We start from the raw sequence: 27,999 nt of genomic DNA, 5'->3' as shown, positions 1-27,999 counted from the left end.
CGCCCAGGAGGCCGGGGCCCTAGGCGACTCGGAGGGTTGTGACTGCCTCCTTCCGGCCGCCAGGACCCCGGCCGGGAGGGCGAGTCCCAGCCCGGAGGGCAGCAGCGGGAGAGGCCGGCGGGTCATGCCCTGCTCACTCCGCGCCCTTCTCCTTCGGGACCTGGTCCTGGGCGTGTTGGGCATCTCTGCCTTCCTCCTCCACTTGGGCTGCGCCCTGTGGGCGGCGAGCCAGTATGTGCTCAGCGGCCGCTACCTGTGGGCCGCGCTGGTGCTGTCGCTGCTGGGCGGCGCCTCGGTCGCACTTCAGGTCTTCAGCTGGGTCTGGCTGCGCGCCGACCCCGCCGACCTGCACTCGTCTCAGCTCTCCGCGCGCTGCCTGGCGCTGCTCCACCTCCTGCAGCTGGGCTACCTGTACAGGTGAGCGCCCCGCCCTGGGGAAGGGAGGGGACGGAGCCCGGCGGTACCCCCGACAGCTGGGCTACCTGGACAGGTGGCGCCCTGACACGGGAAGGGGGTGGGGAGGTACCCCTGGGCACCTTTACCTACAAGTGAGTTTCCAGCTCCTTAAAAAATGACGCCGGCTGGTAGCCCTCAGACCTCCTCCAGCCCTCCCCTGCCGGGCACAGGTAAAGAAGGAAGCAGGGCCAGAGAAGAAAGGCGTGATTCGGGGTCAGACGCCTCTGGGACCCAGTCTTGGCTTCACCATCTGTGGCCTCATCCTGCCTTTCTCTGAGCCTCGGCTTCCGCCCCTGTTAAAAAGCGGTAGTAGCTCTGGCCGGTTTGGCTCAGTGGATAGAGCGCCAGCCTGCGGACTGAGGGGTCCCAGGTTCGATTCCGGTCAAGGGCACATGTCCCGGTTGCTGGCTTGGTCCCCCTTGGGGGTGTGCAGGAGGCAGCCAATCAATGATTCTCATCATTGAAGTTTCTATCTCTCTCTCCCTCTCCTTCCTCTCTGAAATCAATATATATATATGTGTAACATATATACATAGAGGCCTGATGCATGATTTCGTGCAAGAGTAGGCCTTCCTTCCCCGAGCTGCCGGCACTGGCTTCACTCTGGCACCCAGGATCCGGGCTTCCCTCTGGCCACCCGCAGGTACCCAGGACCCTGGCTTCCCTCACAGCCCTGGCTTCGTCCGGAAGGACATCTGGAAGGATGTCTGGTCTAATTAGCATATTATGCTTTTATTATTATAGACTAGAGGCCTGATGCACAAAATTTGTGCAAGGGTCTCGGCCCTCACAGCTGCGGCTTCGTCCAGAAGGTCGTCTGGACGGTCGATCTGCTATTTGGTCTAATTAGCATATTAGCTCTTTATTATATAGGATATATATATATATATATATATACACACACACATATATATATAGTAATCTAAAGGTAGGTCTGGCAGGCAGGCCTGTTGTGAGGAGCGAGGGAAAGAACAGAGAGCTCGGCTCCTGAGACAGGTAAGCAGACAGACCAGTGTCCCTTTAGCTGTGGATAGGGCCTTGGGCAAGACACTTGACTCCTGTAGGTCTCAGTTTACTCTCTGTTCCGGGGGGATGGTCCTCATGCATGCCTCTGTTTGGTAAGGATTAAATGAAATGAGACCTGTGAATTGTGTGCAAACGCTAGCTAGCTTCATGAGAGTTCCAGCAGCCCTGACCCCCAGAGCGGTACTTGTCCCCTCACCCCTGAGTGCCTCGCACCCTTTCTTTCCCAGCTGTATTCTCCCTGAACATTTCCTCCCGTCTCCCCCTGCTCCCCACCCTGACCAAGTTCGAGGGCAGCGATGGGCTCTGACTCCTCCTTTCCAGGACTGGCAAGGCCCTCTAGAGATGGGGAAACTGACACCAAGGGGTCAGAGTCATGATGTGAAGTCGGGACGGGATGTGGCCTGGGTTGGGCTGGGTCGGGATGGGGTGGGTGGAGTCGGGATCTGCTTTTGAATCCATTTTTGTTGTTGTTGTTGTTAATCCTCACCCGAGGATATTTTTTCCATTGATTTTTAGGGAGAGTGGGAGAGAGAGAGAAAGACAGAGAGAAACATTGATGTGAGAGAAACACATCCATTGGTTGCCTCCTGCAGGAGCCCCGACCAGGGCCCAGGGGAGGAACCTGCAACCAAGATACGTGCCCTTGACCGGAATCGAACCCGGGACCCTTCGGCTCACAGGTTGATGCTCTATCTACTGAGCCAAACCGGCGAGGGCTTGAATCCATTTTTACAGTCTCTCCAGCTCTTGTCTTGACAGAGCTGCATCGAGTGTCCAGGAGTGGGCGAGAGGGGCTTTGAATGGTGCATTTTGCCCGAGGGACTGTACAGGCATCAGTAAAACTCCGGGGGGCATGAAGAGGCACACGTTACCATTCTGGCAGGCCTCAGTGAGCCCTGAACCCATAACTGTATCTGCATCATCCCGCCTCCTGTTTCTGCTGAGTGTGAGGCAGACAATGTACTGAGCTTTGGTTTGAGAGTGATCTCTGTGCCTGCCTGTGACTCGGCTGAGGCAGGGCCCTGCCGTGGCCTTGGGGGACCAGAGGCAGAGACTCCTGCTGGGGGAGAGCCCCAGCCCAGGGCTGCCTGCCTGTTTCCTTCCCGTGTCGTCAAGTCCGTCCCGGGGAGGTAACAGTACATGTCTGATGAATGAGTTCGCAGTGAGCCAAGGGCTCACCTCCCAGTAACCAGCTGAGACCAGTTGTGGGTGGTGGAAGCCGTGGTGCATCTCCACTCCCCCCTCCTGCCAGCGGGTCACCCAGGCCTGTCTGTCCAACTTCTGTACTCTCTCACCTCTGCCGCGGTCTCCATCCCCACCCCTCTGAGGCTCTTGTCCTTTCTCCCTGGATTGTTACGACAGCCTCTCAAATAGACCCCTGCTTCCGGTCTTAGCCCCTCCATCCCTTCCTCCTCGCCACACCTGGGAGTTCTTTCTACAGCACAGTTTGACCTGTCTCACCTGTGCTCAGAAGCTCTCAGTGGCTCCCCTTCCCCACAGGAGCCTAAGAAATTCTTGGGCTTGCTAACATTTGAGAACTATCATCGTAGGCAATTTTCTTTTGTGCCTTTGATATTCAAACACTGCTGCTTATTAGCTCTTTGGTCATGTTTTCCCATCTGTAAAATACAGATGTTGTAAGGCCTAAATGGGACAAGGTTTGTGATGAACTTGGGATAGTGCCTGGCCAGCAGGAGCAGTAGTAATTATTATTATTTTTAATGTGTTGGCAGAACACTTCTTTTTTAAAAAAATATGTTTTTATTGATTTCAGAGAGGAAAGGAGAGGGAGAGAGATAGAAACATCAATGATGAGAGAGAATCATTGATTGGCTGCCTCCTGCACACCCCCTACTGGGGATGGAGCCGGCAACCGGGGCATGTGTCCTTGACCGGAATTGAACCCAGGACCCTTGAGTTCACAGGTCGACGCTCTGTCTTGCCCAAAGTCCCACAGCTTGTAGGATTGGCGCCTGCCTGCACCTACCTGGTAAGCAGGGGAAGGAGGAATGCCTCGGGACACTAACCTGGCCCCTGGGTCACCCCTCTGTGCCTAGGTGCATGCAAGGGCTGCAGCAGGGGCTGTTGGTGTGGCAGCAGGAGACGCCCTCCCCGTTCGACTTGGCCTACGCCGACTTCCTCTCCCTGGACATCAGCATGCTGCGGCTCTTTGAGACCTTCCTGGAGAAGACGCCGCAGCTCACGCTGGTGCTGGCCATCGTGCTGCAGAGCGGCCAGGCCGAGTACTACCAGTGTGAGTAGTCGCCCTGGCAGCAGCTCGCCCCCCTTTTATGCCTGGAGAAAGTTTCCCACAGAGATCAGAAATGCTTCCACTCTTTCATGAGGACTGCTTAGGAGATAGGAGCGTGTCCTTCGTCAGGCAGGCCTGGGCTCAGTTCCAGCGTCAAATCCCAACACTAGCTGCAGGAGTTTGACCAGTGACTCCACCTCTCTGAGTACTGGTTTGTTTTTATCTGTGAAATGGACATAGCACATAATCCTACCTCATAGGACTGATGAAAGGATCAAGGGAGGTGATGCATATACCAAGTCTCTGGTGCATAAATAAAGCTTAATTGTCATTTTTACTCTTTTGAAGACAACAGATAAAGTGAGTGTGTAGGGTGCGACACATAATCGACAACTTGTTGGTCCATAAAATGTTTGTTGGGCACCTTCACTCACTTAAGTTGTTATTGAGCATCTTTGTGCCTGTCCCTGTGCTGGGGGCACTGCAGTGAGCAAGGACCAGCCCCTGCCCTGCTGGGCTGGCTGGAAAGCAGGTAGTTAAAGGGAAGTAATGAGCCCATGGACTCCAACTCTGTCTGATTCCAGGTCCAGGGCTGCCCCTTTTCTGCCACACCCCTGCTTCCTGCCCTGCTCCCCCACCCCTGCTGTAAACACCACAGGCCTCCCGAGGGACCAGTCTCCACTCCGCCCTCACTCACGGTGTGACCTGGAGAGCCTTCCCTTCTCTGGCCTCAGGTTCCATAGCTGTACACGATGGGGTTGGACTTGGTTTCCAGGGGCACTTTCAGCTGCTCTTTTGAGTCTGTAGTATTAATTGAAAAAGACCAGTAATAGCAGCCATCACGATCGAGTGCCTGCTGGTAACGGGGCACTGTGTGGAGTGCTTTATTGTCAGTGCTCACATCAAGCCCTATAGGTTGGTGCTATGTTTATCTCCATTTTGCACAAGAGGAAAGAGGGACAGAAAGGTGGAGTGATTTGCCCTGGGACACACAGCATATACTGGGCACACATTTTTGTTTGCCTGTTTGAGGGCAGTGAGTGTCTAGGATCAGGGCCAAATGGATACAGTCTACACCGTCTGTGTATTGAGGGTGGGGGAGAGGAGCGAGGGAAGAGACGGATTTTCCCAAGTTTTTATTTAGCAAACATTTGTGCCAGGTACTGGGCTGCCTGGGGATCCCAGGGGAGCAGAATCTGTTTCCTACCCTGAAGGAGCTCAGAGATAAGGAAATTGGTCATTAGTTCAACATAAGTGGGTGGGACCAGATCTGGATGTGTGGCTCTAGGCCAGTGGTTCTCAACCTTCCTAATGCCGCGACCCTTTAATACAGTTCCTCATGTTGTGGTGACCCCCAACCATAAAATGATTTTCGTTGCTACTTCATAACTGTAATTTTGTGACTGTTATGAATCGTCATGTAAATATCTGCTATGCAGGATATATTTTCATTGTTACAAATTGAACATAATTAAAGCACAGTGATTAATCACAAAAACAATATGTAATTATATATGTGTTTTCCGATGGTCTTAGGCGACCCCTGTGAAAGGGTCATTCCACCTACAAAGGGGTCGCGACCCACAGGTTGAGAACCGCTGCTCCAGGGGATACTTCAGGGTAAGGATTCCAGGCTGGGTGTGGGGTCCTGGCCCATAAGAGGTTCCCAGTAAACATCTGGTGAATGGATGCGGTGGGAAGGAGGCAGGGGAGGAAGCGTTCTAGAGACATTCCAGCGCTGCTTCCCTCCCTCTCTGGGGACCCTGGTGCCTCTAGTCCACCGTGGACAACCAGTAGGTGGGATAGGATCCCCACTGTGCACTTGGAGTTTTGGAAAATCAAGACCAGGCCCAGTCTGAGCAGGGAGGGGAGGGGGGTGAGGATCTACCCTCCACACAGCAGGGCACCTTCAGAGGCCTGTTGCCACCGCATGGGGTTTCCAGCTTCCCTTTCTGAGTGTAAGAAACAGGGAACTGGGACCGCTGAGTTTCAGATCCAAGAAAGGTGTGGGCTCTTCCGGGAAAGGAAGGGTTGCAGGGTTCTTTAAGATGCCAAGGCGCAGGGGTGCAGATGAGGGTGTGTACGTCGCACACCCTCTCAGGTAGCACCTGAAAAGTAAAGCTTTGTGGTGAAGGGCAGACCCCACAGTTGAATCTCAGACCAGGTTTTGGTTGTGAGAACCATGTTCTCCAGTTGTAGTTTTCCCTTCAACAAATTGGGGGTTCGCATACCCACCTCAGGGTGGTTATGAGGCCCCCAGAACCTGTGAGCTCTGGGGAGGGTCAGGCAGGCTGCCCACAGGCCTCAGCTGTCTCCTCTTCCTCTCCGCAGGGGTTGGCATCTGCACGTCCTTCATGGGTATCTCATGGGCACTGCTTGACTACCACCGGGCCTTGCGCACCTGCCTCCCCTCCAAGCCTGTCCTGGGGCTGGGCTCTTCCGTGATCTACTTCCTGTGGAACCTGCTGCTGCTGTGGCCCCGAGTCCTGGCTGTGGCCCTGTTCTCAGCTCTCTTCCCCCGCTACGTGGCTCTGCACTTCGTGGGCCTGTGGCTGGTGCTGCTGTTCTGGGTCTGGTGTCAGGGCACCGATTTTATGCCAGACCCCCGCTCCGAGTGGCTCTACCGGGCAACGGTGGCCACCATCCTTTATTTCTCCTGGTTCAATGTGGCTGAGGGTCACACTCGAGGCCGTGCCACCATCCACCTGGTGTTCCTCCTGAGTGACAGCGTTCTCATGGTGGTCACCTGGGTGACGCAAAGTGCATGGCTGCCCAGTGGGATCCTGCTGCAGATGTTGCTGCCTGTGGGCGGCACCAGCTTCCTTCTGGGTCTGGTTCTGCGGCTTGTCTACTACCGCTGGCTGCACCCCAGCTACCCCTGGAAGCCTGACCAGGTGGACGGGACAACTGCCTTCCGCTCCCTCGAGTATTATCAGCTGCCTCAGAACAGGCGCATGGACCATTTGGCTCAGAATTTTTTCTCCAAGGCGAGGGATGAGGCTGCTTTGCCATGGCCGGGGGAGGCCAATGGTGTCCTTTGAGGCAGGGTCGGACCCAGCCAGGGGACAGAAGGACACATGCAATCAATCGTTAGAATGCAGGAGAAGATAAGCTAATTGTGCTGCTAGGGGCCTTGACTCACTCAACAAGCACTTGCTGCCTGATCTTGCCAGGCACTGGAGACTAGAGTTGAATAAGACAGAGGCCTGCCCTCAAAGATCAGAAGAAGATGAGGAGGACCACACCCTAGAGGGTCAAGAGCCTCAATTATATACAAAACACTTGGAGAGGACAGAAGAGATCCCCTTTTCTTTTCCTTCCAACCAGTATATCTGGAGCCCAAAGCACCCCAGTGTTGGTGTTTTCACCCTAATAATTGGTGGAGGTGCTCTCCCAGCCCTTGGGTCTCCTATCCTGGAAGCCATGGATGCCCCAATTGGCTGACCTCCATCAACCCATCCAAGGCCTTAGTGCAGCTGGCCTGGCCTCTGACTCTGCTCTCAAGGGGCTGCCTTTTAACCACGTGCCTTGTTAACCTGTGGTCTGGGCCATGGCTCAGCCCATGGAGTGTATGTTTTATACGTTAGACCAGTGGTTCTCAACCTTCTGGCCCTTTCAGTACAGTTCCTCTTGTTGTGACCCAACCATAAAATTATTTTCGTTGCTACTTCATAACTGTAATGTTATGAATCGTCATGTAAATACCTGATATGCCGGATGGCCTTAGGCGACCCCTGTGAAAGGGTCGTTCCACCACCAAAGGGGTCGCGACCCACAGGTTGAGAACCGCTGCTCTAAACACAGTGTATTTTCCACCTCGGAACCTATTGTGAGGAGGAGAAGGTACGTGCCTGTGTGTCTCTGCAGGCGAGAGACACGATGTGTTGTTTTGTTGAACAGTATTATTAGGTTGTTATTAAAACCTTATAAAATCCTCCAAACTAGTTGTGTCATTAAACTAAATCTGCAGAACTCCAAGCCGCTTGGAAAGAGGGGGTCGGGGACACAAAGCCCACTGCTCGGAATCGGTGAAGAGGACGGAGGAGAAGGGGGCTGGACGTGGGCAGGACTTCCCAACCTTGTTTCCTACGTTTCGGGGGCTGGCGAGCCGGCGTGGGGTTGATCGTTCAGGTGGGCACCAGAACCAGGTCTGGACTGACTGGTGCTCTGCTGCTGGGCCCGGCAGTAGCTGCAAACGCCTTTCGTGCCGGACGTGAATACGGGAGCCCAGGTGAAGGTCTTTTATTGGAAGCTCAGGGAGGGTGTAAGTGATGAGGTGGCTTAAGGAATGTGAAAGCAGGCAATGGTGCCAGGGAGGTGGACTCTTTTGCTGCTCTCGGGAGGTCTGTGGGTTGGAGAAACAAGGAATTTTTGCCAAAGCTCTCATCTGTACTCTAGATCAGTGGTTCTCAACCTCCTTTCTGCCCTTTAAATACAGTTCCTCATGTTGTGACCTAACCATAAAATTATTTTCGTTGCTACTTCATAACTGTAATGTTGCTACTGTTATGAATTGTAATGTAAATATCTGATATGCAGGATGGTCTTAGGCGACCCCTGTGAAAGGGTCGTTCAACCGCCAAAGAGGTCACGACCCACAGGTTGAGAACTGCTGCTCTAGATGAAGTTGTCAAATGATGGCAATATGTATGCAGTTAATGTATACCGATACTACCTAAAAAGCTATAGAAAAAGTTTCATTTGTATATACACTTAAAAGTTTACAGGATTGCTCTAGCCGGTTTGGCTCAGTGAATAGAGGGTCGGCCTGTGGATCAAAGGGTCCAGGGTTCAATTCTGGTTAAGGCACGGCTGGTGTAGGAGACAACCCATCAATGTGTTTCTCTCACATTGATGTTTCTGTCTTTCCCTCTCTCTTCCACTCTCCCTAAAAATCAATGGAAAAATATTCTCGGGTGAAGATATAAATAAGTTTACAGAATCAAAAGCTTTAAAAAGATGAGTGACATTACACACCCATTAGAAATTTCCTTTGAAAATTCCCATCAATCATTTTTTTTCAAATGTCAAGAAACCTGTTTTTGAAGAATAAAAACCTCCTGAATTGTCTGCCACCAAAAGTTTTTTGAGAAATGTTCAGATGTTATACTTATCGTAGGGGGAGACGGAGGTGTTTACTCTTTGGGCTTGAGAAGCAATATTTGTGCTTACAAGCAAGGATATAGCAACTCACAGGTTTGCTTCATCTACAGTGTGGTCCAACATGTGCCCCTTTTTTTCTTCTAAATCCTCACCTGAAGATATGGGTTGGTTTTTTGTTTGTTTGTTTGTTTTTAGAGAGAGAGGAAGGGGGAGGGAGAGAGAAACATTGATGTGAGAGAAAAACATCCATCGGTTGCCTCCTGTACTCGCCCTGACTGGGAATCGAACCCACAACCTTTTGGTGTACAGGATGATGCTTCAACCAACTGAGCCAACAGAGCCATTATGTACAACTTTCTGTTGAAAAGATGTAATGATTAGAATACATGGCAACCCCATCTTTCCTGAGGTGATTAATTCGGGAAAAACACCTGTACTCTGACATCTATGGCACTTGGAAGCTAGATCTGGATTCTGATTTCCTTCATGGAAATAAAAGGCAAAAGAATTCTTGATTTTTCCAGACCAACAATGGACAGACCCAAATCTGAAGAAATGAAATGAGAAAAAGTAGCCGATGGGACATGAAATCAGGCCAAATCCAACAAGGCTTTTGTGTTTTAAGCTCAGCACAGCAAGTTACTCTATAATAATTAAATTTCAACACATTTGACAGAAAATGAAATCTCTTATACCAGTCCTAAACTTTAAAAAGCAACACACACACACGCACACGCACACGCACACGCACACGCACACACACACACTGACTGGCCAGATTATTATGACCACCTGACATTTGTAGGCAAATTAGCTATAATTTCGAGCTGAAGTTGTTAGAGGGCCAGACCGTTATAAACAGGGAAGCAGGTTGTTTACCACGATAGTTACCCAAGCACAAGGACACAAGGATTGGACAGTCGAGCATTGGAAAAAAGTCATGTGGTCCGATGAATCACGTTTCCAGTTGCATCATGCAGATGGCAGGGTGAGAATTTGGCAGAAAGAGCATGAAAGCATGCACCCCACATGCATGAGTAAAACCCTTCAAGCTGGTGGGGCAGTGTTATGGTTTGGGGCATGTTTTCCTGGCATGATTTGGGCCCTTTAATTCGTGTGGAACAACGTCTGAATAGCACAACATACCTAAGTATCGTTGCTGAACAAGTTCATCCTATCATGTTGATGGCGTATCCCAATGGAGATGGCTTCTTCCAACAAGACAATGCACCATGCCACGGTGCTCGTATTGTGCAGGAGTGGTTTCAAGAACATGAGGGAGACTTTACCTTGCTTTGGTGGCCCCACAATCACCAGATCTCAGTCCAATTGAGCATTTGTGGGACGAAGTTAAAGGAGCCATCAGGCAGCTGGTTCCACAACCATCAAATCTCTCAGAACTGGACAGTGCTATTCATCAGGCACGGTGTCAGATTCCTCACATCACCTTTCAACATCTCGTGGAGTCAATGCCAAGAAGAATCGCCGCAGTATTGAAGGCAAAAGGTGGCCCAATGAAGTACTGATGGGGTGGTCATAATAATCTGGCCACTCAGAGAGAGAGAGAGAGTGTGTGTGTGTGTGTATAAAATTTGATTTCAGAGAGGAAGGGAGAGGGAGAGAGAAACGTCAATGATGAGAGAGAATCATTGATTAGCCGCCTCCTGCATGCCCCTACTGGGGATCGAGCCCGCAACCCGGGCATGTGCCCTGACTGGGAATCAAACCCTGACCACCTGGTTCACAGGTCGATGCTCAACAACTGAGCCACACCAGCCGGGCTCAATATATTTTATAGACAATTAATTTGTCCTGGCTTAGTGATTAGAGCTCCGACCCATGCCCCAAAGGGTTGCAGGTTCGATTCTGGTCAAGGGCATGTGCCTGGGTTTAAAGTTCAACCCCTGGCCCTGGTTGGTGTCTCTCTCACCTGGATGTTTCTCCCCCCCCCCCCCCCACACCCCCGCCCTCTCTAAGAATAAATGGAAAAATATCCTCAGGTGAGGATCAGCTAAAACAAACTTATCCTTGCAAATTATTTTTCCTCCATGTACATTTATTTATACCAAAAGGTTGGTTATTTTTTTTCTACCTTTTTGGTGAAATTAATTAGTTATTAAAAGGGTGGTATCTTTTAATGAACTCGATTTTTATGAGCTCTTCAGATTTTTATAAAACCTTACTTAGGTGCCAACTAGCTGGGCAACTGTGTTGATCCTATTCAGAAAAGACATAGGAGCAAACTGTATAGAAAATAAAAACTTTATTTTTTTTTCAAGTTTACAAGATAGTTCCCATTACATATAACATTATGGTCAAAGACTCTACAGCCATGAATGCCCGCAGTCACATAAATATATCCAATTCAATCAATGCCTTTTACTGCTAAATGAGGCATCTGTAATCCAGAGGGTCAGGCTTTGAGAAGTTGCCCTTAATGGGATGGCTCCTGTCAGTGCATTAGGAACTAGCCAATGAGCCTTGCTTGCTAGAGCTGTCTGACTCAGAGGAGAGAAACAGAAGGCCTGCTGAACTAGATTTTCTCTCTTGTGGTTTAAGATATTTTAGAATTTGCCCTGGCCAGTGTGGCTCAGTTGGTTGAGCATCCTCCCATACACCAAGAGGTCCTGGTCAGGGCACAGGCCTGGGTTGTGGGCTTGATCCCCAGTAGGGGGTGTGCAGATGGCAGCAGATTGATCGATGTTTCTCTCTCCTTCTCTCTCTAAAAATCGATAAGAACATAATATATATATTTTAGAATCTCAGAATTCAGATTTGGCTTGTTATGGTAGAAATCTGGGGAGTTCCAACTTTTGGATGAAAAGGAAACCAAATTAGTGGTAAGAGACAGAAGCTTGCTTAAAGGGGCCCTGCTTGCCCCTTCCTGCAGGAGGAGAGGAACACCCCAAGCTCACGACTCCTTGGCTCAGACCATCACGCTCCCAGGAAGTGGGAGAACAGGTCTGTCCCGCCTCCTCTTCCCTATGCTTCAGCAGCACTGACAACCAATCAAGGGAGTGGACATCTAAAAGCTCCACATGCTGCAGCCGGTTTGCCAGTCAGATTCTACTTGGGAGCTTTAGCGCTGAGTGTGTGTAAACTGCGAACAAACTGTGGCACAAGCCTCCTGGGACACTCGTTTTGGCCCCTCCCAACTTGCAGAGCAGAAGATAGGAACACCCCAAACCAAATAAAAGCATCTAAATCTGGAGCAGGAATCCATTCTCCTGGACACCACCAACTGCCCCGGGGGCACTGGACAGGGTGATGCTAAGGCACAGTCAGTTTTACATTCGAGAGTCAAGCCACCTCTTAAACCCAGGACACACTTGACAACTCCGGATCCCTTACTAGAAAAGTCCTCTCCACGAAATGTGCAGACCCATCTTATAGAACCCAGTCCCCAGCTGGGGAAAGGATTCATCACGTGGCCAATCTCATGGGGATTCTTTCTAGTAAAGAGGGCTTCCCCCTCGTCGAAAGGACCCCCAGTGTCCCGGGGCCCTCGGCTTCTAGGAGCTCTTGGTGCTCCCACTTATTTTCCTGTCCAGGTCTTTGTACCGGGAGGAGAAAAACACAGTAAAGAGCACTGTGTTCCCTGGACAATTCATTTTGGCAAAGAGGGGCCAGGTCCCAGTTTCTGCCTGCCCCTAAATGAGTGTGGCAACAACCAAAAAAGAGCAACGACTGCTCTGCTGAGCTTCCTCACCTCTCTTGGTCAATTTCAAGGTCCTTTGCACAGACCTCAGCTGGGCAGTCAGGAAAAGACCAATGAAAAGGGGTCCACGTCATATTCTAGGAATGAAGAGCTTCTCCCAAAGGGCAGGGAGAGGGAGGGGTTTGTGTGTGGATCTGGGTCTATGATGGGGGTACCACTCCACAGCCTCACAAGCCTGAAACACAGCACCAACTGGGTGGCCTAGGTCCAGGGTAGGAAACCAAGTTACACGGCCGGTAGGTGGAGGGCATGGGCCTGGAAGAAAAGATCCACCCTGGAGCTTTCTAAGATCAATTATCAAGCAAGGCAGAGCGGCATCTGGGCAACCGTGCTGAACTCGGACCAAGGGAAAGTCTGCCTTAGACTACATAACCCCCACTTCCACCCCACCGACGAGAGCAAGGCCAAAGCAGCAGCTGAGTAATGAGCACTGACTTCAGCTCCTCTCCAAAGACCTGTTCCCTAAAATTGTGAGCCATGAGTTGTTTCTCATTCAGTTCTGAAGGAATGTGTATGAACAGCCTTTCTCTGCTACACGAATGACCTGGACTCGGGAGGAGTCTGGCCTCTCTGTGCTGCAACATCTCTAGAAATGAATATGCAGATTCTCTGGGGTCAAGCAGGTATCGCTGGGGTTGGTCCTACTGAGTTCCAGACTACACCTCTCTGCAGCCTGGGAGAGGCTGGACGTCCTCAGCTCTAGGGAAGTTTATCCTGCCTGAGCAGATGCCCAGGTGGGTCTTGGAGGGATGGAGCACCCACAAACAGTTGGGCTAGAAGGCTGGGACTCGTGCCTGGCACCCATCAATCTCCCTAGAGGCCAGGCTGGGAGATGTCCCTGCATGTGGCCCAGGATTAAGTTTCCAGGCATGGAGTAGGGACCCAACAACTAAAACAGGAGTATTTCTGGCTTCTGGTTTTCCACTTTAGAATGATTTGAGAAGAGGGGAGGGTGTACCATGGGAAAATTGGGTTTTGATCACAGCAATCTCTTCAGTTCCAGACAGAGATCTGGGTAAATATACCCAGAATACCCTTACTAGGCTTAAGGGCTTCAAAGAAAGTCAACTACATTGGTAGTTTTGGCCAAATGTAGTTATGAGCCTGTTCTTAGACTTAATTTGACTTCTTGGGTCCAAAGCCCAGGGATTGGCCAGAGCTGCACGGAGGTGGCTGTGAGGAATGCAGGGCAGGAAAGGGACAGGAGCCTACACTGGGGACTAAGAAGGAAGGAAGGCTGTAGGGTGAGCATCTGTGGGGGGAGGAGTGCCTCTCTGCAGGAGGAAAAGGTGGAACAGTCCTGGTTCAAGAACCAAAGAAGTGAAAATTCACAAGAAGCCTTAGTCCCTTCTCTCCAGTTTAGAGGTGAGCCCCCTGGACATAGTCTTTGAATCAGAGTCAAGCTGAAGGCTTAGCATTTACTGTCTAAGAGAAGAAGTTTCCAGGATTGTGCCATTTGGTTAAAGGGGAGGAGGGATTGGAAAGGGGACTGAGGCTTCTAGGATGGGAAATACCAGAGTCTAAAGTTAATCAGTGTCCAGTGCCCCACAGTTCAGCAAACCAGAAGATGGAAGAACAGGAGAGAAACCATCCTAGAAAGCAGACCACTGGAGCAACTAAAGAGGTGCTACTGTCACACAGAGAGGTATTTCAGATATTTCAATTACTATTTTCCAAGGAAACTTTACACATCCCTTTCTTGCTAGGAAAGAAAGGAGGGAAAACCTGCTTCCGAGACCAGACCCTTACCTATAAAAATTACATATACATTCACTGGGAATATGTTCTACAGCTAAGGAGTTTATAAAGACTGCAAGAGATGTTATTACAAAAGTCTGCCACATTTATCCTATCACCACAAGTTAACAGCAGTTCTCAACCAGGTCATGGACAAAGAGTGCAACTCTGCCCCCAAAATTTCCTTTTGTTTTTTCTTCTTCATTTTTTGAAACAAAAGAAACAAAACAAAAAACACAGAATTAAAAGCACTGTAGCTGCAGTGAGTCTATTGTTCTCTCAATCCAACTGTCCTGCTTCTGCATGAGAATGAACCCGACGGGGCTGCAGCTCACTCTTAGCAAAAATAAGCTTCATCCCTTGCAGCTGTTGGTTCTGATTGTGTTCTCGCCAGCATTCCATGGAGAAAGAGAGAGAGTTCTCTGTGGGTTCCAGTCTCCGGCTCCTTTCAGGAGTGAAAAGCAGCTCATGGGGAAGGCTCTTCATTCCAGTTCTTAGAGAAAATCAAGCTCCAAAGCCTGGTGGAGGGACACTAGGTCCCCATGGTTTGTGATCCTCCAGAAAGGCATGTTGTGCTAGAAGAGAGCAGGACAGCTGGTTAACCCAACTTCTTTTGGGAGGCCATATTTACCCAAACCCTTTTATCCAGACCTCTCCCCAGGTACTTGTAATCCTCTCTTCTCCTGCCCACCTCATGGGTCTGCCATAAGGATCAAATAAGTCATATGCGTAAGGACTGTACACTATAGGACACTCTACAAATGTGAGAGATTTTTATTAGGTTTCAGTGGTAACTCTATGCTTTATATCTACTTATTCTAGCTGCTATATAGGGTCTTCAGGATCAAATAAAATAGCCACACAAGGAATTAGTATCAATATTACATTTTCTTGTAGACAGGCAATTTCCTATAAGTTACAGAGCTACAAGGTCCAAATCTTGTTCATCACTAAGATTCAGAACATACAGATCTTGGAAATAATCCCGTTATGTAATGTGGTCAGAATTATGTCCAGGAGACTGTGTGCTGTTCTGAAAGCCTTATGAACGGCTCTGACAAGTCCAAGTGTTAGAATCTATGTTCTATGAAGCTGCAGGAGACTGATTGTCTTGTTCAAACTGGTTACAAATTACCCAGAACTTTGAAGTCCTAGAATAGTTCTTTTGACATGTAACTCAGTGCACATACTATTTAAAAGGCTTTTAATATAGAGAAGAGGGAGCAGACTTGTTATGTTGTACTCAGGAATGCCACTAGGACCAAGATGTGAAAGTCAGAGAGATAAATTTAAGTTCGGTGGAAGGTGGAACATCCTAACAGTTTGGACAACTCCACAATATTTAGGATACATGGGAAGCAGCCTCCTTATCCTGGGCTATGTTCAAACAAGGACTAGGAAGTCTTCTGTCAAAAAGGCTGCAGGAAAGACCCCTCACGGGGGGCTGAACTGCACAGGGGTTTAAGGCATTTCCCAGCGGCATAGTCTATGGTAGATGATAACAGGTGTCAGCTCAGAGACACCGACTGCTAGCGACTTGAGTTGTTCTTTATCTCCCTCTCCCTTCTTCAGACCAAGAAGTACTGATACCTACATCCACTAGTATCTTTCTCAGAGGCAACATGCACTTTAGAATCAAAACTCCAGCTCCCCTCCATCCCCGGAGCTGTGCTAGTCCTGCAGGTCTTTGGCGAGCCGCAGACGTGGGTCTCTCTTCTGCAGGACAGGGTTTGTCAAAAACAAGGCCCACTTCAAGAGATACCAAGTGAAATTCAGAAGACAATGAGAGGGTAAAACTGATTACTATTCCCCAAAACGCTTGGTGATCCAGGATAAAAATAAGTACAACACACCTAAATACAGGATGATAGTTTCTGTAACTAACAGAGAGATCATTTGTCAGACTGCTTATTCCCTTATAGGAGGAGGTATGATAATCTGTGCAGTTTATACTCAAGAACTCCCAAAGTATGGTGTGAAGGTTGGCCTCACAAATGATGCTGCAGCATATGGTACTGGCCTGCTGCTGGCCCACAGGCTTCTCAATAGGTCTGGCATGGAGAAGCAGGTGGAGGGGACTGGAGATGAACACAAAGTGAAAAGCATTGATGGTCAATCTGGTGCCTTTACCTGGATGCAGGGCTTGCCAGAACTACTACTGGAAATAAAGTTTTTGGGGCCCTGAAGAGAGCTGTGGATGGAGGCTCATCTATCTCTCATAATTCCAAACAATTCCCTGGTTATGATTCAGAAAGGAAGAAATTGCCTGGCTGGTGGTGTTCAGTGGTTGAATGCTGACCTATGAACCAGGAGGTCAAGGTTCCCAGTCAGGGCACATGCCCAGGTTGCGGATCCATTCCCATTGTGGGGTGTGCAAGAGGCAGCCGATCAACGATTCTCTTTCATCTTTGAGGTTTCTAGCTCTCTCTCCCTCTACCTTCCTCTCTGAAATCAATAAAGATACATTGAAAAAAAATAAAAAAAGGAAGGAATTCAATGCAGAATTACATTGGAAGCATATCATGAGTCAGAACATTGCAGAGTATGAGTGATCTAATGGAAAAAGATGAAGAAACAGTTCTCTCAATACTTAAAGAACAATGTAATTCTAGACATGATGGAGGAGATGTATAAGAAAGCTCATGCTGTGCCCTGGCTGGTTAGGCTCAGTGGATAGAGCGTCAGCCTGCGGACTGAAGGGTCCTGAGTTCAATTACAGTCAAGGGCACATGCCCGGGTTGTGGGCTCAGTCCCCAGTAGGGGGTGTGCAGGAGGCAGCCAATCAATGATTCTCTCTCATCATTGATGTTTCTATCTCTCTATCCCTCTTCCTTCCTCTCTGAAATCAATAAAAAAAAATATATATATATATACATATATATTTTTAAAATATATTTTATTGATTTCTTACAGAGAGGAAGGGAGAGAGATAGAGAATCAGAAACATCAATGAGAGAGAAACATCGATCAGCTGCCTCCTGCACACCCCCCTACTGGGGATGTGCCCGCAACCAAGGTACATGCCCTTGACTGGAATCAAATAGTCCGCAGGCCGACGCTCTATACACTGAGCCAAACCAGTCAGGGCAATAAAAATATATATATTTTTTTTTTTTGAAAAAAGGAAACTCATGCTACTATATGAGATAATCCAGTCTATGAGAAGAAGCCTAAGAAAGAAGTTAAAAAGAAGAGGTGGAACCATCTCAAAATGTCTCTTGCCCAGAATAAAGATCGGGTAGCTCAGAAGAAAGCAAGCTTCCTCAGAGCTCAGGAATGGGCTGCTGAGAGCTAATAAACCAAACCACAATTTTCTATGAAGATTTTTCAGAGAGACAATAAACTTATTGGACAAGCAACTAAAATAAAAAGAATTAAAACTCCAAAGATAACACATGTGAAAAAATAAAGGTCCTTGAATTGCTACATAAAGTGGCAAATGAAAACATAATGTGTTAATATTGCCAACTGATTACCTCCATTCTCATAGTTCAATAATAGTTCCTGAAGGTTTGCATGCTACTGAATGAAGAAAATTAGGATAGTGGTCCTAGTTGTTAACGCACTGCCTCCTAGTTTAAGAAATAGAGTTGCTAGAAGAAAGCTGGAGTAGAAGGGAAAGAACTTCTGTAGATCCATTTAGCAGATGAGGATAAGTAAATTATTCACACAGCTAACAGGTGATTCAGATCTGAAAGGGTGTGATTTTAGATTACATAGTCAGGACTCTTTCATCTGTTTCCTGTTTTAAGAATAGAAAACCTGAAGCTGGGCCTGCAGAGTGAGGAGGTTAACATCAGAACAAACTCTCCAGGACTCAGAAGCAGAAAGAACTTTCTCCAAACAACTCCCCATTGATTGCAACGGTTTTTGAGAATCTGAAGCCTGGAAAAGTCAGAATTATTTCCCTTTTCACAGCTAAGTCTCATGCTCTTTAGAATGAAACTGAACTGTAACACAGCTGCTGGCGAGACGCTAATCCATCCCAGAGCATGCTGGAGCTGGATCACCCTTCAGAGATGAGGGATGGAGACTAGAGCTGTGTCTCTACCCCCACCAGTAACTGGAAGCAAGGTATCTCTGGGAAGGTGATGTAACTTCCGCTGAGGGCAATTCTGGGGGAGAAACTGTGAGCCCACAGCAGCCAAGAGCAGGGAGTGGTTAAGGAAATGAGTGCCTCAGTCCTGCTGGGGGTCTGGGCGGCACTCCACAGCATCCTCTACAGATAATAAATTCTCTGGTCAGTCTTCCCAAAACATTACTTCTGAGCTAACATTGCAGCAAACAACGATTAATATTTTATGCTCCTACATTACCCTGAACTACAGATTTTTTGTGTTGTCATCAATGTGTGTTATTAGACAATTCAAAGGTCCGATGTCCTCTGTAAAAACTGAAAAACCTAACAAAACAAAACGAAAGTTTCTGAATGAAGGTCACTACCTCTCCAAGTAGATAAGTGATCCAAGGAAGTACACTGAAGTCAGGTTCAGATTCTCCTTAGAATTTCTCTTCCTTTCCAAAGCATATACAAATGAGAGCAATAGGTCCTGAAATTCCCACATTTTCTTTACCATGATTACCTGTTTGGCTGCAATTTCTTCATCTCGTCCATCTCCAATCACTACATATGTGACTTTCTTTCCAAACCTTGACACAATTCTCTCAAAGCAGCTCTCTTTACCTGATGAGAGAAAGCAATTTCCTATTAGGACATCCTGTCCTACCTTTTTTTCAACAGCAAAGAAAAGGCTGCTGCTAGGTTCACCAGCCTGTGCACAGACAAAGTGAGTGGCAGCCCCTGAAGTTTGCTTGGTGAGGAGTAGCGGTGGCAGCTAGAGATCCCAGTAGACTCTCTGCATCTATAAATGGGAGGCTAAGTGGCCTAGGCAGGGTGAGAACTGTGAGCACCACTTCCCTTTTCCACATCTCCTGTACTCGACAGCTTACAAAGCAGTTTTCAAATTATTCCTTACTTAATTCTCAAAATAATCCAGTGAGATAGGTACCGTATCCTCTTTTAACAGATGAAATGGGACTAGTGACTTGCCCAGATCCAAACAAGTTTATAGCTAGACTCTGGGCTCCTGATTCCAAGTCTAGGCTCTGGACATTGTGAAAGGATATTTTTTGAGGGGAAACTATTTTAGTGTAAGGGGAAAAGTGGGAACATAAGGCCTCGATTTCTTGTTAGTAATAAGAAACAGACAACAGCCATTTCCCTACAATTTTTTATTTTCCAGAAACAGTCCTGGGCATGAACGAGCCTTATGGCTTTCAGTAGGGGAGGAACCCCAGAGTACCAATAAATATGGCAGCAACATTTGTCATATCTGGAATTTCCTCACTATTATATTTTGTAACTGCAACTGAGATACTATATCACTGACCTTAACCTTGGGGAAATGGGTGTTTCAATACATTGCAGACTGTTTTTAGATATATGGTAATAAAAATTCAAATCCTATTTGGAACCTACACATAAAACATGGACAGGTGATACTGCTTTTTATTTGCAGAAATAAATAAAAAGGAAATTGTTTTCTTTCCTTTTTCTTTGCCATCTCTTATACTTTATTTCCCTGCTCTGCCACCTTCTTCAGTTAAGTGATTTTTCTATTATAATATATTGTAGTGCTCTCTATGCGAAAAAGAAATCTGAAATGAGGCAAAAGTAGATTTCTAAACTAGATATTATGTCCTTTCAAATATTATAAAGGAAAAGAACAAAGTCCCACAGATCTGGATTTGAATCCTGTTTATGTAACTTACTATCTGTGAAGTCTTGTGCAAGCTACATAACTGTTAAGCCTGAACTGCCTCATCAGTAATATCAGAAGACTGTTGTGAGGAGATATATATATATAGATGGATAGATAGATAGATAGATATAGATATAGATAGATAGATAGACAGAGATATAGAAATAGATATATGTCTAACAGAGGAACTGGTAAATAATAAGTACATCATAGCAGGAAATATTATTGTAAGGCAAGTGAAGTGATAAGAAACTGAATAGAAACCATACCAATTTTGGTTGCACTATAGATGTTTTCAATAGGAAATATTTCTCCAAGCCCATATAGGAGAACCTTGGCCAGAGCTGGAACCAGCTGGGTTGTAGTGATCAGAACATTCACACAATTCTTCCTAGAAGGGAGAAATAAGGAGAGAAAAGAAAAGGGTGAACCAATCCAGGATGTGACCTTTAGATCTAACCATTAAAAATTAACCTTAAAGGGCCTGGTAATGATATTTGTTCAATGTCAATGTTCAGTTATCGTTCTAATTATCTCAGGTTTACTTACTTTCCATATTAAAGGACAGAGATTCTATAGTGGGCACAGAGCAGCAACTTGATTCTTGCCTCATTTCCCTCTGATAATTCGCTCACTGCACTTGTTAGCAATTACCACCAACCCATGTCATTGATACTACTCTCTAGGAAACAAATGACAGACTTTCAGTTACAGTGCTATTTCATCCAAATGCAACCCAGTTCTTAATGAGATATGATTTAAGTCTTCTCTGTTCTTCATGTAATAGCAACATAGATTCTAGAAAACACATTAATTTCACAGGTCCTTTACAAACTTCACTGAATAACCTGTGTCAGTTTTAATGTTTGCTCTATTAGATTATGGGTCTGGAATTCCTGTTTTGAGGAAGAAATCAGTAAGAGATTTAGATACAATTATGACTGTATTTATTTCCCATTATAAGCTTTAAACTGAAATCTCCTTAATCTGCTTAATGTATTCTTTTCTTTTGAGGCCTGCCTTCCTGAGTAAGTTTTGGTACATTTTTTTGAAGCTTCCTGTACTTAGGATATTTGAGATATGTCTCCTTTATGTATCCTTTGATGTCACCAGGCCCAACTCCTGGGTGGAGATTATGATTTACTGAGTTTTAATTTTGTGAGCAAAAAGTAAGGGGAAGCCCTGGTTGGTGTGGCTTCGTTGATTGAGCATTGTCCCATGCACCAAGAGGTCACCAGTTTGATTCCTGGTCAGGGCACATGCCTGGGTTGCTGGCTGGATCCCCAGTGAAGGCATGCAGGAGCAGCCGATCAATGTTTCTCTCTCTTTCTCTCAAATCGATAAAAAAAATATTAAAAAAAAAGAAAGGGGAAGAAAAGGGCTTTCATATATATTCTCTTAAAACTCTAAGGTGTGTTATTAGTATAAAATGGCCCTGCCTCCCACTAACCTACTACATACTTCCTTGCTTCACTTAAACTCCTCTCTCCCCACCCCACATCCTATTTTGGGAATGGCCTGTCCTACGCTGGTGTAGGAAAGAGTGTGTCTCTGAGAGGATGAGACTAAAGGAACCACGTTCACACCTGGACTTGATGAGAAGTAAGGACTTCAGTGCAGTACCTAACCAGGAGTCTGTTAACACTTCAATTTCCGCTCTTAGTCTCTGCAGGGCTTCCTTTCTCTGGGGACTGAGAAGGCCTGTGGGAATAAAAGCAGACACATGTATCATCTGACAACACATCCTTGCTGACATCCACGAAACAAGTTCTAGAATTCAATTGAGAAATAGTGTGTCATTAAAATTTCTACTGAACTAATACAGTTCTCTTCTTAGTAAAACGCTAGAGTAGTCTGCTCAAAATATCGTTTTCACTTTCTTCATCAGAATGTTTGCTACCAGGCACAAGAAAACCAGCTGAGGAAACAATATGATTAGATTCTGACACAAGCTCTTTCATCATGAATCAGCAGCAGAATCTGCAGACTGGTGGACCGTTCCCTGAGTAGCACTGATTTAGACATGGGCTCAAGAGCCAAAGGGGAAGAATAAGTGTTAGAGCTGAAAGAAGAGTCTGCACCATTCCAATCTCTTTCTAAAGAAACCAGAACCCAGGGAGGAAAGGGATGCTAAGATTACACACACAGTTAGTGGCTTTTGGTCTCAAGAGTCTTTCTACTGCCTCTCCTGGTGACTGTGCTTTTCCTTTACCCCTTTCAGAAGACATCAACCTGAGATTCCAGGTTGAAAGACCACCTCTATGAATGTCATGTACTTGTACTGTATTTACTTCTGAAACAACTCCAGCGAGAAAGAGACCAAGACACTGTTTAAGATCAGATAATTAAGCAAAACAAAACAGAATTCATCTGATGAGAGCATGTTATCAGACACTTGAGTTATAATATTCAAATAATAAATCTGGCCCTGAATTTTCTATAGTGAAGAGAAATCCTGTAATCTATTACCAATATTCCATAAAAATAGAAGGCATTTCTATGAGGACTAGAACTGCGTATAATTTGTTTTCAGATTGATGGTTTCACAATGCAAGCCTAGAATTAGATGACTTTCAATGTTTCTAATAAAACAAAACCATTATCTCTATGGCATGTATGACATAAACATATGTCTTTTACTTAACTAATATTATGATGTGGCACTTTGACAATTCAAAATTTTTACAATGCCGAAACCGGTCTGGCTCAGTGGATAGAGCGTCGGCCTGCGGACTGAAAGGTCCCAGGTTCGATTCCGGTCAAGGGCATGTACCTTGGTTGTGGGCACATCCCCAGTAGGGGGTGTGCAGGAGGCGGCTGATCGATGTTTCTCTCTCATCGATGTTTCTAACTCTCTCTCTCCCTTCCTCTCTGTAAAAAGTCAATAAAGTATATTTAAAAAAAAAAATTTTTACAAAATACAGGTGGATATTCTTATAGAGGGTTATATTACTTTCTATAGCAAATTAGGTCCAGGTATTTACTAGGCAAAAAAAAATAATCAGACACTTAAATTTGACTCCCAAAGCCCAGTTGCCTGTGATTTTTACCTGGTATTGAAAGACTGTAACAGAAATGAACTAAATTGACTTTCAAAGTCCTATTTTTACTTTCTGCAGCACAGAAAGCGGTAGCATGGTATTGTAGGAGGATTCTCTTGACCTAGGGTTATATACCTTTAGGCAGTGCAGGAAATCCTTGAAACTTCATGCAACATTTTATGTGTATGTAAAAGTTTGAGGGTGATGGCTTACAATTTTAAATATTTTCTCATAATGGTATATCACTAGAAAAAGAACTGCATGAATGTAAAGAGGACCAAGAATTCAGGGATGTGGATTCTAGCTGTGGTAGGTAATTAACTTGCTATGGTATCTGCCCTTGTTACTTTCAAGATGGACAGCAATTTTCTCAGTGGATATCTAATGTCTCTTCTAATTTGGACAATCTATCACTAATTAATCCCAAATAATAGAATTCAGGCCTGGTGGCACCTGACATGAGATATTTAGAAAGAATTTCCAAGGTCCTTCAAATCACAACACATGGATACTGCCACCCTATACTCCTGGACCTAGTTTTCCATAAACTATAAACCAACCTAGTGACTTGTTATATATGACTTGTCCTGATATATTAGTTAAAAAACAATAAGGCAACCTATTAACTAGTACTGACAGTTTTGACTCCAGAATAAAATACGTCATCAAATATAATTAATGGAACATATTTCCTTTAAAAAGGCATTTGTCTAAAAAGGAACAAGAGAGCTTTGAACTTATGCTAAGAGAAGCCCATCAGAAATGCAGAGCTTCCTCCCCAAAGGATTTTAATCAAACCTCCATGTTTTAAAATATAGAATTAAAATGTTACTGTGGCACAAATTCATAAACAGTTGTCAGAGAGTTCTAAGGAATCCCTGTACAAGAAAGCAGTAAATCAGAAGGAAAGAGAAAATCAGACTGATTGTATGCCACACTTACCACCCACGTTGCTTTTATGCTTATCATAGATTTCTCTCACTTTTCGGTAACGGAAAGCCAGTTTTCTCATCCAGTCCACACCTCCCTGTACACCCACAGAGGAACCATGGCTGCCACCGCCTCCTGAGCCACTGAAACCATCTGTTGAGAAACTATAGTTGCTGCAGAGAGAGAGGAAAATGAAAATTAAAATCTATACTGCATGGGGTTTTTGGATGAATGCCACTTGGGATTCTCTGTCCTATTCCTAGCACCTGACACCAAGACTAAGTGCTTTGAGAATCTTTTCTCTAATCTCTATGTCTCAGAGTCTATCTTTCACTATTCCTCTATATCATCCCTATTACATCTATCAAAAAAAGGATGAAGACTAGGGAAAGAGAGGTAGGAACAAGCACCAGCATCCCACAGAGGTTAGCTTGAAATGAAGGATCCTTTCATTAATGACAGAATATCTTACAGTGAAAAAAAAAACAGAATATAAAATTTTTGTGTATGTATATATAAAATGATTGAAACTATGTAAAGAAAAAAAGAAAAAAATTAATGGGCCCTAGCTAGTTTTGCTCAGTGGGTAGAGCATTGGCTTGAGGACTGAAGGATCCCGAGTTTGAGTTTGATCAAGGGCACATGCCCAGGTTGCGAGCTTGATTCCCAGTGTGGGGCGTGCAGGAGGCAGCCGATCAATGATTCTCTCTCATCACTGATGTTTCTCTCTCCCTCTCTGAAATCAATAAAAATATTAAAAAATAGGGAGCTGAAGGCATGCAGGGCCAGAGACACCGGAGAAGCCGCAGACACGGGATGCGGAGCGGCATGGAGGCGGTGAGTAATAGCTCTTTGAATCTGCAATAAAAAATGGCCTCCAATAAAACTACATTGCAAAAAATGGGAAAGAAACAGATGGAAAGAGTAAAAAAGTTAAAGAGGCAGAGCCTGAAGAATTTGTAGTGGAAAAGTATTGGATTGACGTGTAGTGAATGGGAAGGTGGAGTATTTCCTGAAGTGGAAAGGATTCACAGATGCTGATAATACTTGGGGACCTGAAGAAAATTTAGCTTGTTGAGTTAATTAAAGCATCTCTTAATTCTCAAAAAGCTGGTAAAGAAAAAGATGGTACAAAAAGAAAGTTTTTATCTGACAGTGAATCTGATGATAGCAAACACAGAAGAAAAGAGATGCTGCTGATAAACCAAGAGGCTTTGCCAGAGGTCTTGATCCTGAACAAATAATCGGTGCCACCGACAGCAGTGGAGAGTTAATGTTTCTCATGAAATGGAAAGATTCAGATGAGGCTGATCTGGTGCTGGTAAGAGGCAAATATGAAGTGTCCTCAAATTGCAATTGCTTTCTATGAAGAAAGACTAACTTGGCATTCTTATCCAGAAGACGAATCCCAATTATTTGTTTCCATTCCTTTTTATATCTGTGTATATAAAAGCCTAAGCGACTGTCTGACAGTTAGCTATGATGCACACTGACCACCAGGGAGCAGATGCTCAATGCACTGTCATGGAAACATGGAACAGACTGATGAATCCCAGAGGAAAGAGGGGAGGGGGAGGGCAGGAAGAGATTAACCAAAGATCTTATACGCATACTAGAGGCCAGGCACACCCTTGATCTGCATGTTTTCTCTTTACTCCAACTCATTCCTTACATGTTGGCTCAGTCTCAGTATTTGGGGTGCTGGTTCAACAAAAGCCAGGAAAAATAACAGCTTTGTAGTAAACAGAATGTTACTCAAGTGTATATTGTTCACTTTATTGTAAATACTGGTAAACAGTGGTTAATATTTTTATATTCCTTTGTGAAAAAAAATATATAAAATAATGGAAGGTAATAATACAAAATATTAATAATAGTAAGATAATAGGGATGTTCTTTCAGTGATCTGTTGGCTAGTTTAAGCTCATAGTTCATTGGGTGGCTTTAAATTATGTCCACAGATTCTTCAATGTTCCTCTCCTCTAATTCCGCTCCTTTGGGTATGTAATGTATTGGAGTGTAAACAGAACGTGGTGTTAGACTTCAGAGACTAGACTTCTCTTGTTCTCTCCTGGAGCACTTGCTCTGAAGGAAGCCAGCTGTCACTTGAGAACACTCAAACTGCCCCATGCAGAGGCACACAGTGAGAAACTGAGGTCTCCTGTTATCAGCCACAGGCAAGAGGCTGAAATCAGGTTCCACCTCTAATAAAACCTTCAGATAAATTTAGCTCCTGCCAATGTCTTGATTTCAATCTAAGAGACCCTAATTCGGAACTACCTAGCTAAGTCACTTTCAAATTTCTGACTTACAGAAACTATGAGATGATAAATGTTTACTCCCTCTGTCCCATAATAATAGTAGCAAGTGAATATTTAAATGGGAATTATTGGCGAATGCAGCTGTAAGTTACGTTGTAGTGCAAAATTGCGAAGCCTTCGATCAAAATCAATGTTTCATGACATCTGTCATTTGTTTTGACATATCTTTCAACTTTTAGGTTAATCTAATTATTATGAATTATAACTATTTTTTCTAATTTCATCCGCTGATCGAAATTGATTGTTTTATTTCAGTTGAATATCAACCTATTGTAAAAGTAAGATGAAAAAAAGAGAGTTTTCAAGCAAAGATCGAGTTGCAATTGTCCAGTTCTTGATGCAACAAAAGAAAAAGGAAAAGTTGCAGAAAGGTGCAATTATATTAGCTGCAAAACAATTTAAGTGCAACAGAATGACCATATCAAGAATTTGGAAATGTGCTTCCGAAAATAATTGTCAAGGAGAATCCTATGCTAATGTTGATTCTTTGAAAAAACAAAACTGTGGACAGAAATGCAAAGATTGTGGAGAAAACTTGAAAAATGTAGACATAGTCCTCTCAGCAGAAGAGGCGCCATGTTAGCCTTTGATGACATTTCTCCCGAAATGCTGGATACTACGCTTCTGTCACTTCAACAAGTTATGCTGGAAGCAATGAAGAACGATGGCTCCAATAATTTTAAGCTCACGCATATAGGGAAAGCAAAGCTTCGCAGCCAGGGGATCCTACCTACAAGTTTAAAATGCAGTAACGAAATTATTGAAAAATCCAGAAACTATCTGAACACTCAAATAAAAATTAGGAGTACTATTTTTAATTTATTGTTTAATTTAATCTAGTTTTTTGATAATAAATGTTGCATTCTATATTTATTTTCTTTTGCTACTATTATTATGGGACAAATTACATCCATCAACTGCTACTATTATTATGGGACAGAGGGAGTATTATTTTAAGGTACTAAGTTTGGGATAATTTGTTATACAACAGATAACTGATATAGGTTTACCTTGGAGATATTATGGGTTCGGTTCCAGACCACCATAATAAAGCAAATATTGCAATAAAGCAAGACTGGTGGAGGAAACAAATGATTTTCTTTGTTTTCCTCTAAGCCTAGATTATGTCTTATGGTGTACTAGTATTTAAGGCATCGTTGTTTTTATCACCTTAAGTCTTGGCCATTGTCATCAGAAGCCACATCTTCCACATGCACCTGGTCACACTCCTGTTAAAAGACAAAACCATACACTATTTCAGTCTGGCCAGTAGTAGTGCTAGTACCAACATGACATATTGTAAAAACACCACAAACAATGGTGGAATGATGAAATACCTTATGGTCTTTCTTGGAGGATCACTCTCACCCCCCTTGCTGTTCATCTTCTTTTAAGGCCTAATTCATACAGCACAGTCTTCATGAAACCTTTACCAAGCCAACCCTCACTTATGCTCTTATCTCTATAGTTCATTTTTCCAACAGCTCCTAGGTATGAGCACAAACTCCCTTACATTGTCAGGTGTGTCCATGTTCTATACTAAATTGAAAGTTCTATTACACTGTAGGCCTCTTACAACACGACCCCTATCTTCCATCTCTTTTGTACTCCTCTGGTCTAGTCCAGTGACCTTATGCAGCATGTACCCAATAAA

General features: G+C 45.2%; 2 protein-coding genes and 2 pseudogenes across 4 annotated transcripts in view; 3 read left to right on the top strand and 1 right to left on the bottom strand.

Moving 5' to 3' along the window:
• Window positions 1-75: 75 nt before the first annotated feature.
• Window positions 76-7,671, top strand: XKR8 (XK related 8). The gene is made up of 3 exons (XM_081087610.1): window positions 76-417; window positions 3,540-3,736; window positions 6,065-7,671. Exons 1-3 carry the CDS (start codon window positions 125-127, stop codon window positions 6,772-6,774), a joined length of 1,200 nt encoding a protein of 399 aa, XP_080943736.1. The 5' UTR covers window positions 76-124; the 3' UTR covers window positions 6,775-7,671.
• A 6,527-nt stretch (window positions 7,672-14,198) lies between these two features.
• Window positions 14,199-27,999, bottom strand: part of EYA3 (EYA transcriptional coactivator and phosphatase 3) — a 96,053-nt gene continuing 82,252 nt past the window's right edge. Inside the window, exons 13-18 of the mRNA XM_081087894.1 lie at window positions 27,516-27,574; window positions 24,037-24,197; window positions 21,640-21,754; window positions 20,323-20,444; window positions 18,875-18,975; window positions 14,199-14,866 (exon numbers count right to left, since the gene is read on the bottom strand). Of these exons, the coding sequence (XP_080944020.1) occupies window positions 14,786-14,866; window positions 18,875-18,975; window positions 20,323-20,444; window positions 21,640-21,754; window positions 24,037-24,197; window positions 27,516-27,574 (639 nt within the window). The 3' untranslated portion in view covers window positions 14,199-14,785. The remainder of the gene's footprint in view (window positions 14,867-18,874; window positions 18,976-20,322; window positions 20,445-21,639; window positions 21,755-24,036; window positions 24,198-27,515; window positions 27,575-27,999) is intronic.
• Window positions 15,780-16,665, top strand: LOC308516955 (large ribosomal subunit protein uL18-like; annotated as a pseudogene). The gene is made up of 2 exons: window positions 15,780-15,796; window positions 16,014-16,665. The product of its transcript is annotated as a large ribosomal subunit protein uL18-like (transcript).
• LOC308516954 (chromobox protein homolog 3-like) lies at window positions 24,400-26,347 on the top strand (annotated as a pseudogene). Its single transcript has 4 exons — window positions 24,400-24,449; window positions 24,800-24,865; window positions 24,917-25,496; window positions 26,339-26,347. The product of its transcript is annotated as a chromobox protein homolog 3-like (transcript).

The sequence above is a fragment of the Myotis nattereri genome (assembly GCF_964212035.1).
Source record: "Myotis nattereri genome assembly, chromosome: 3".
Lineage (NCBI taxonomy): Eukaryota > Metazoa > Chordata > Mammalia > Chiroptera > Vespertilionidae > Myotis > Myotis nattereri.
The sequence above is the reverse complement of the archived record's forward strand: the minus strand, read 5'-3'. Positions and strand labels throughout refer to the sequence as shown.

Excerpts from the sequence above, each read along its gene's own strand:
- XKR8 (XM_081087610.1), top strand. The coding sequence starts at position 125 with ATGCCCTGCTCACTCCGCGCCCTTCTCCTTCGGGACCTGGTCCTGGGC. Across the intron at positions 418-3,539 it reads CAGCTGGGCTACCTGTACAG|GTGCATGCAAGGGCTGCAGC; the intron begins GTGAGCGCCCCG and ends CTCTGTGCCTAG. Across the intron at positions 3,737-6,064 it reads CCAGGCCGAGTACTACCAGT|GGGTTGGCATCTGCACGTCC; the intron begins GTGAGTAGTCGC and ends TCCTCTCCGCAG.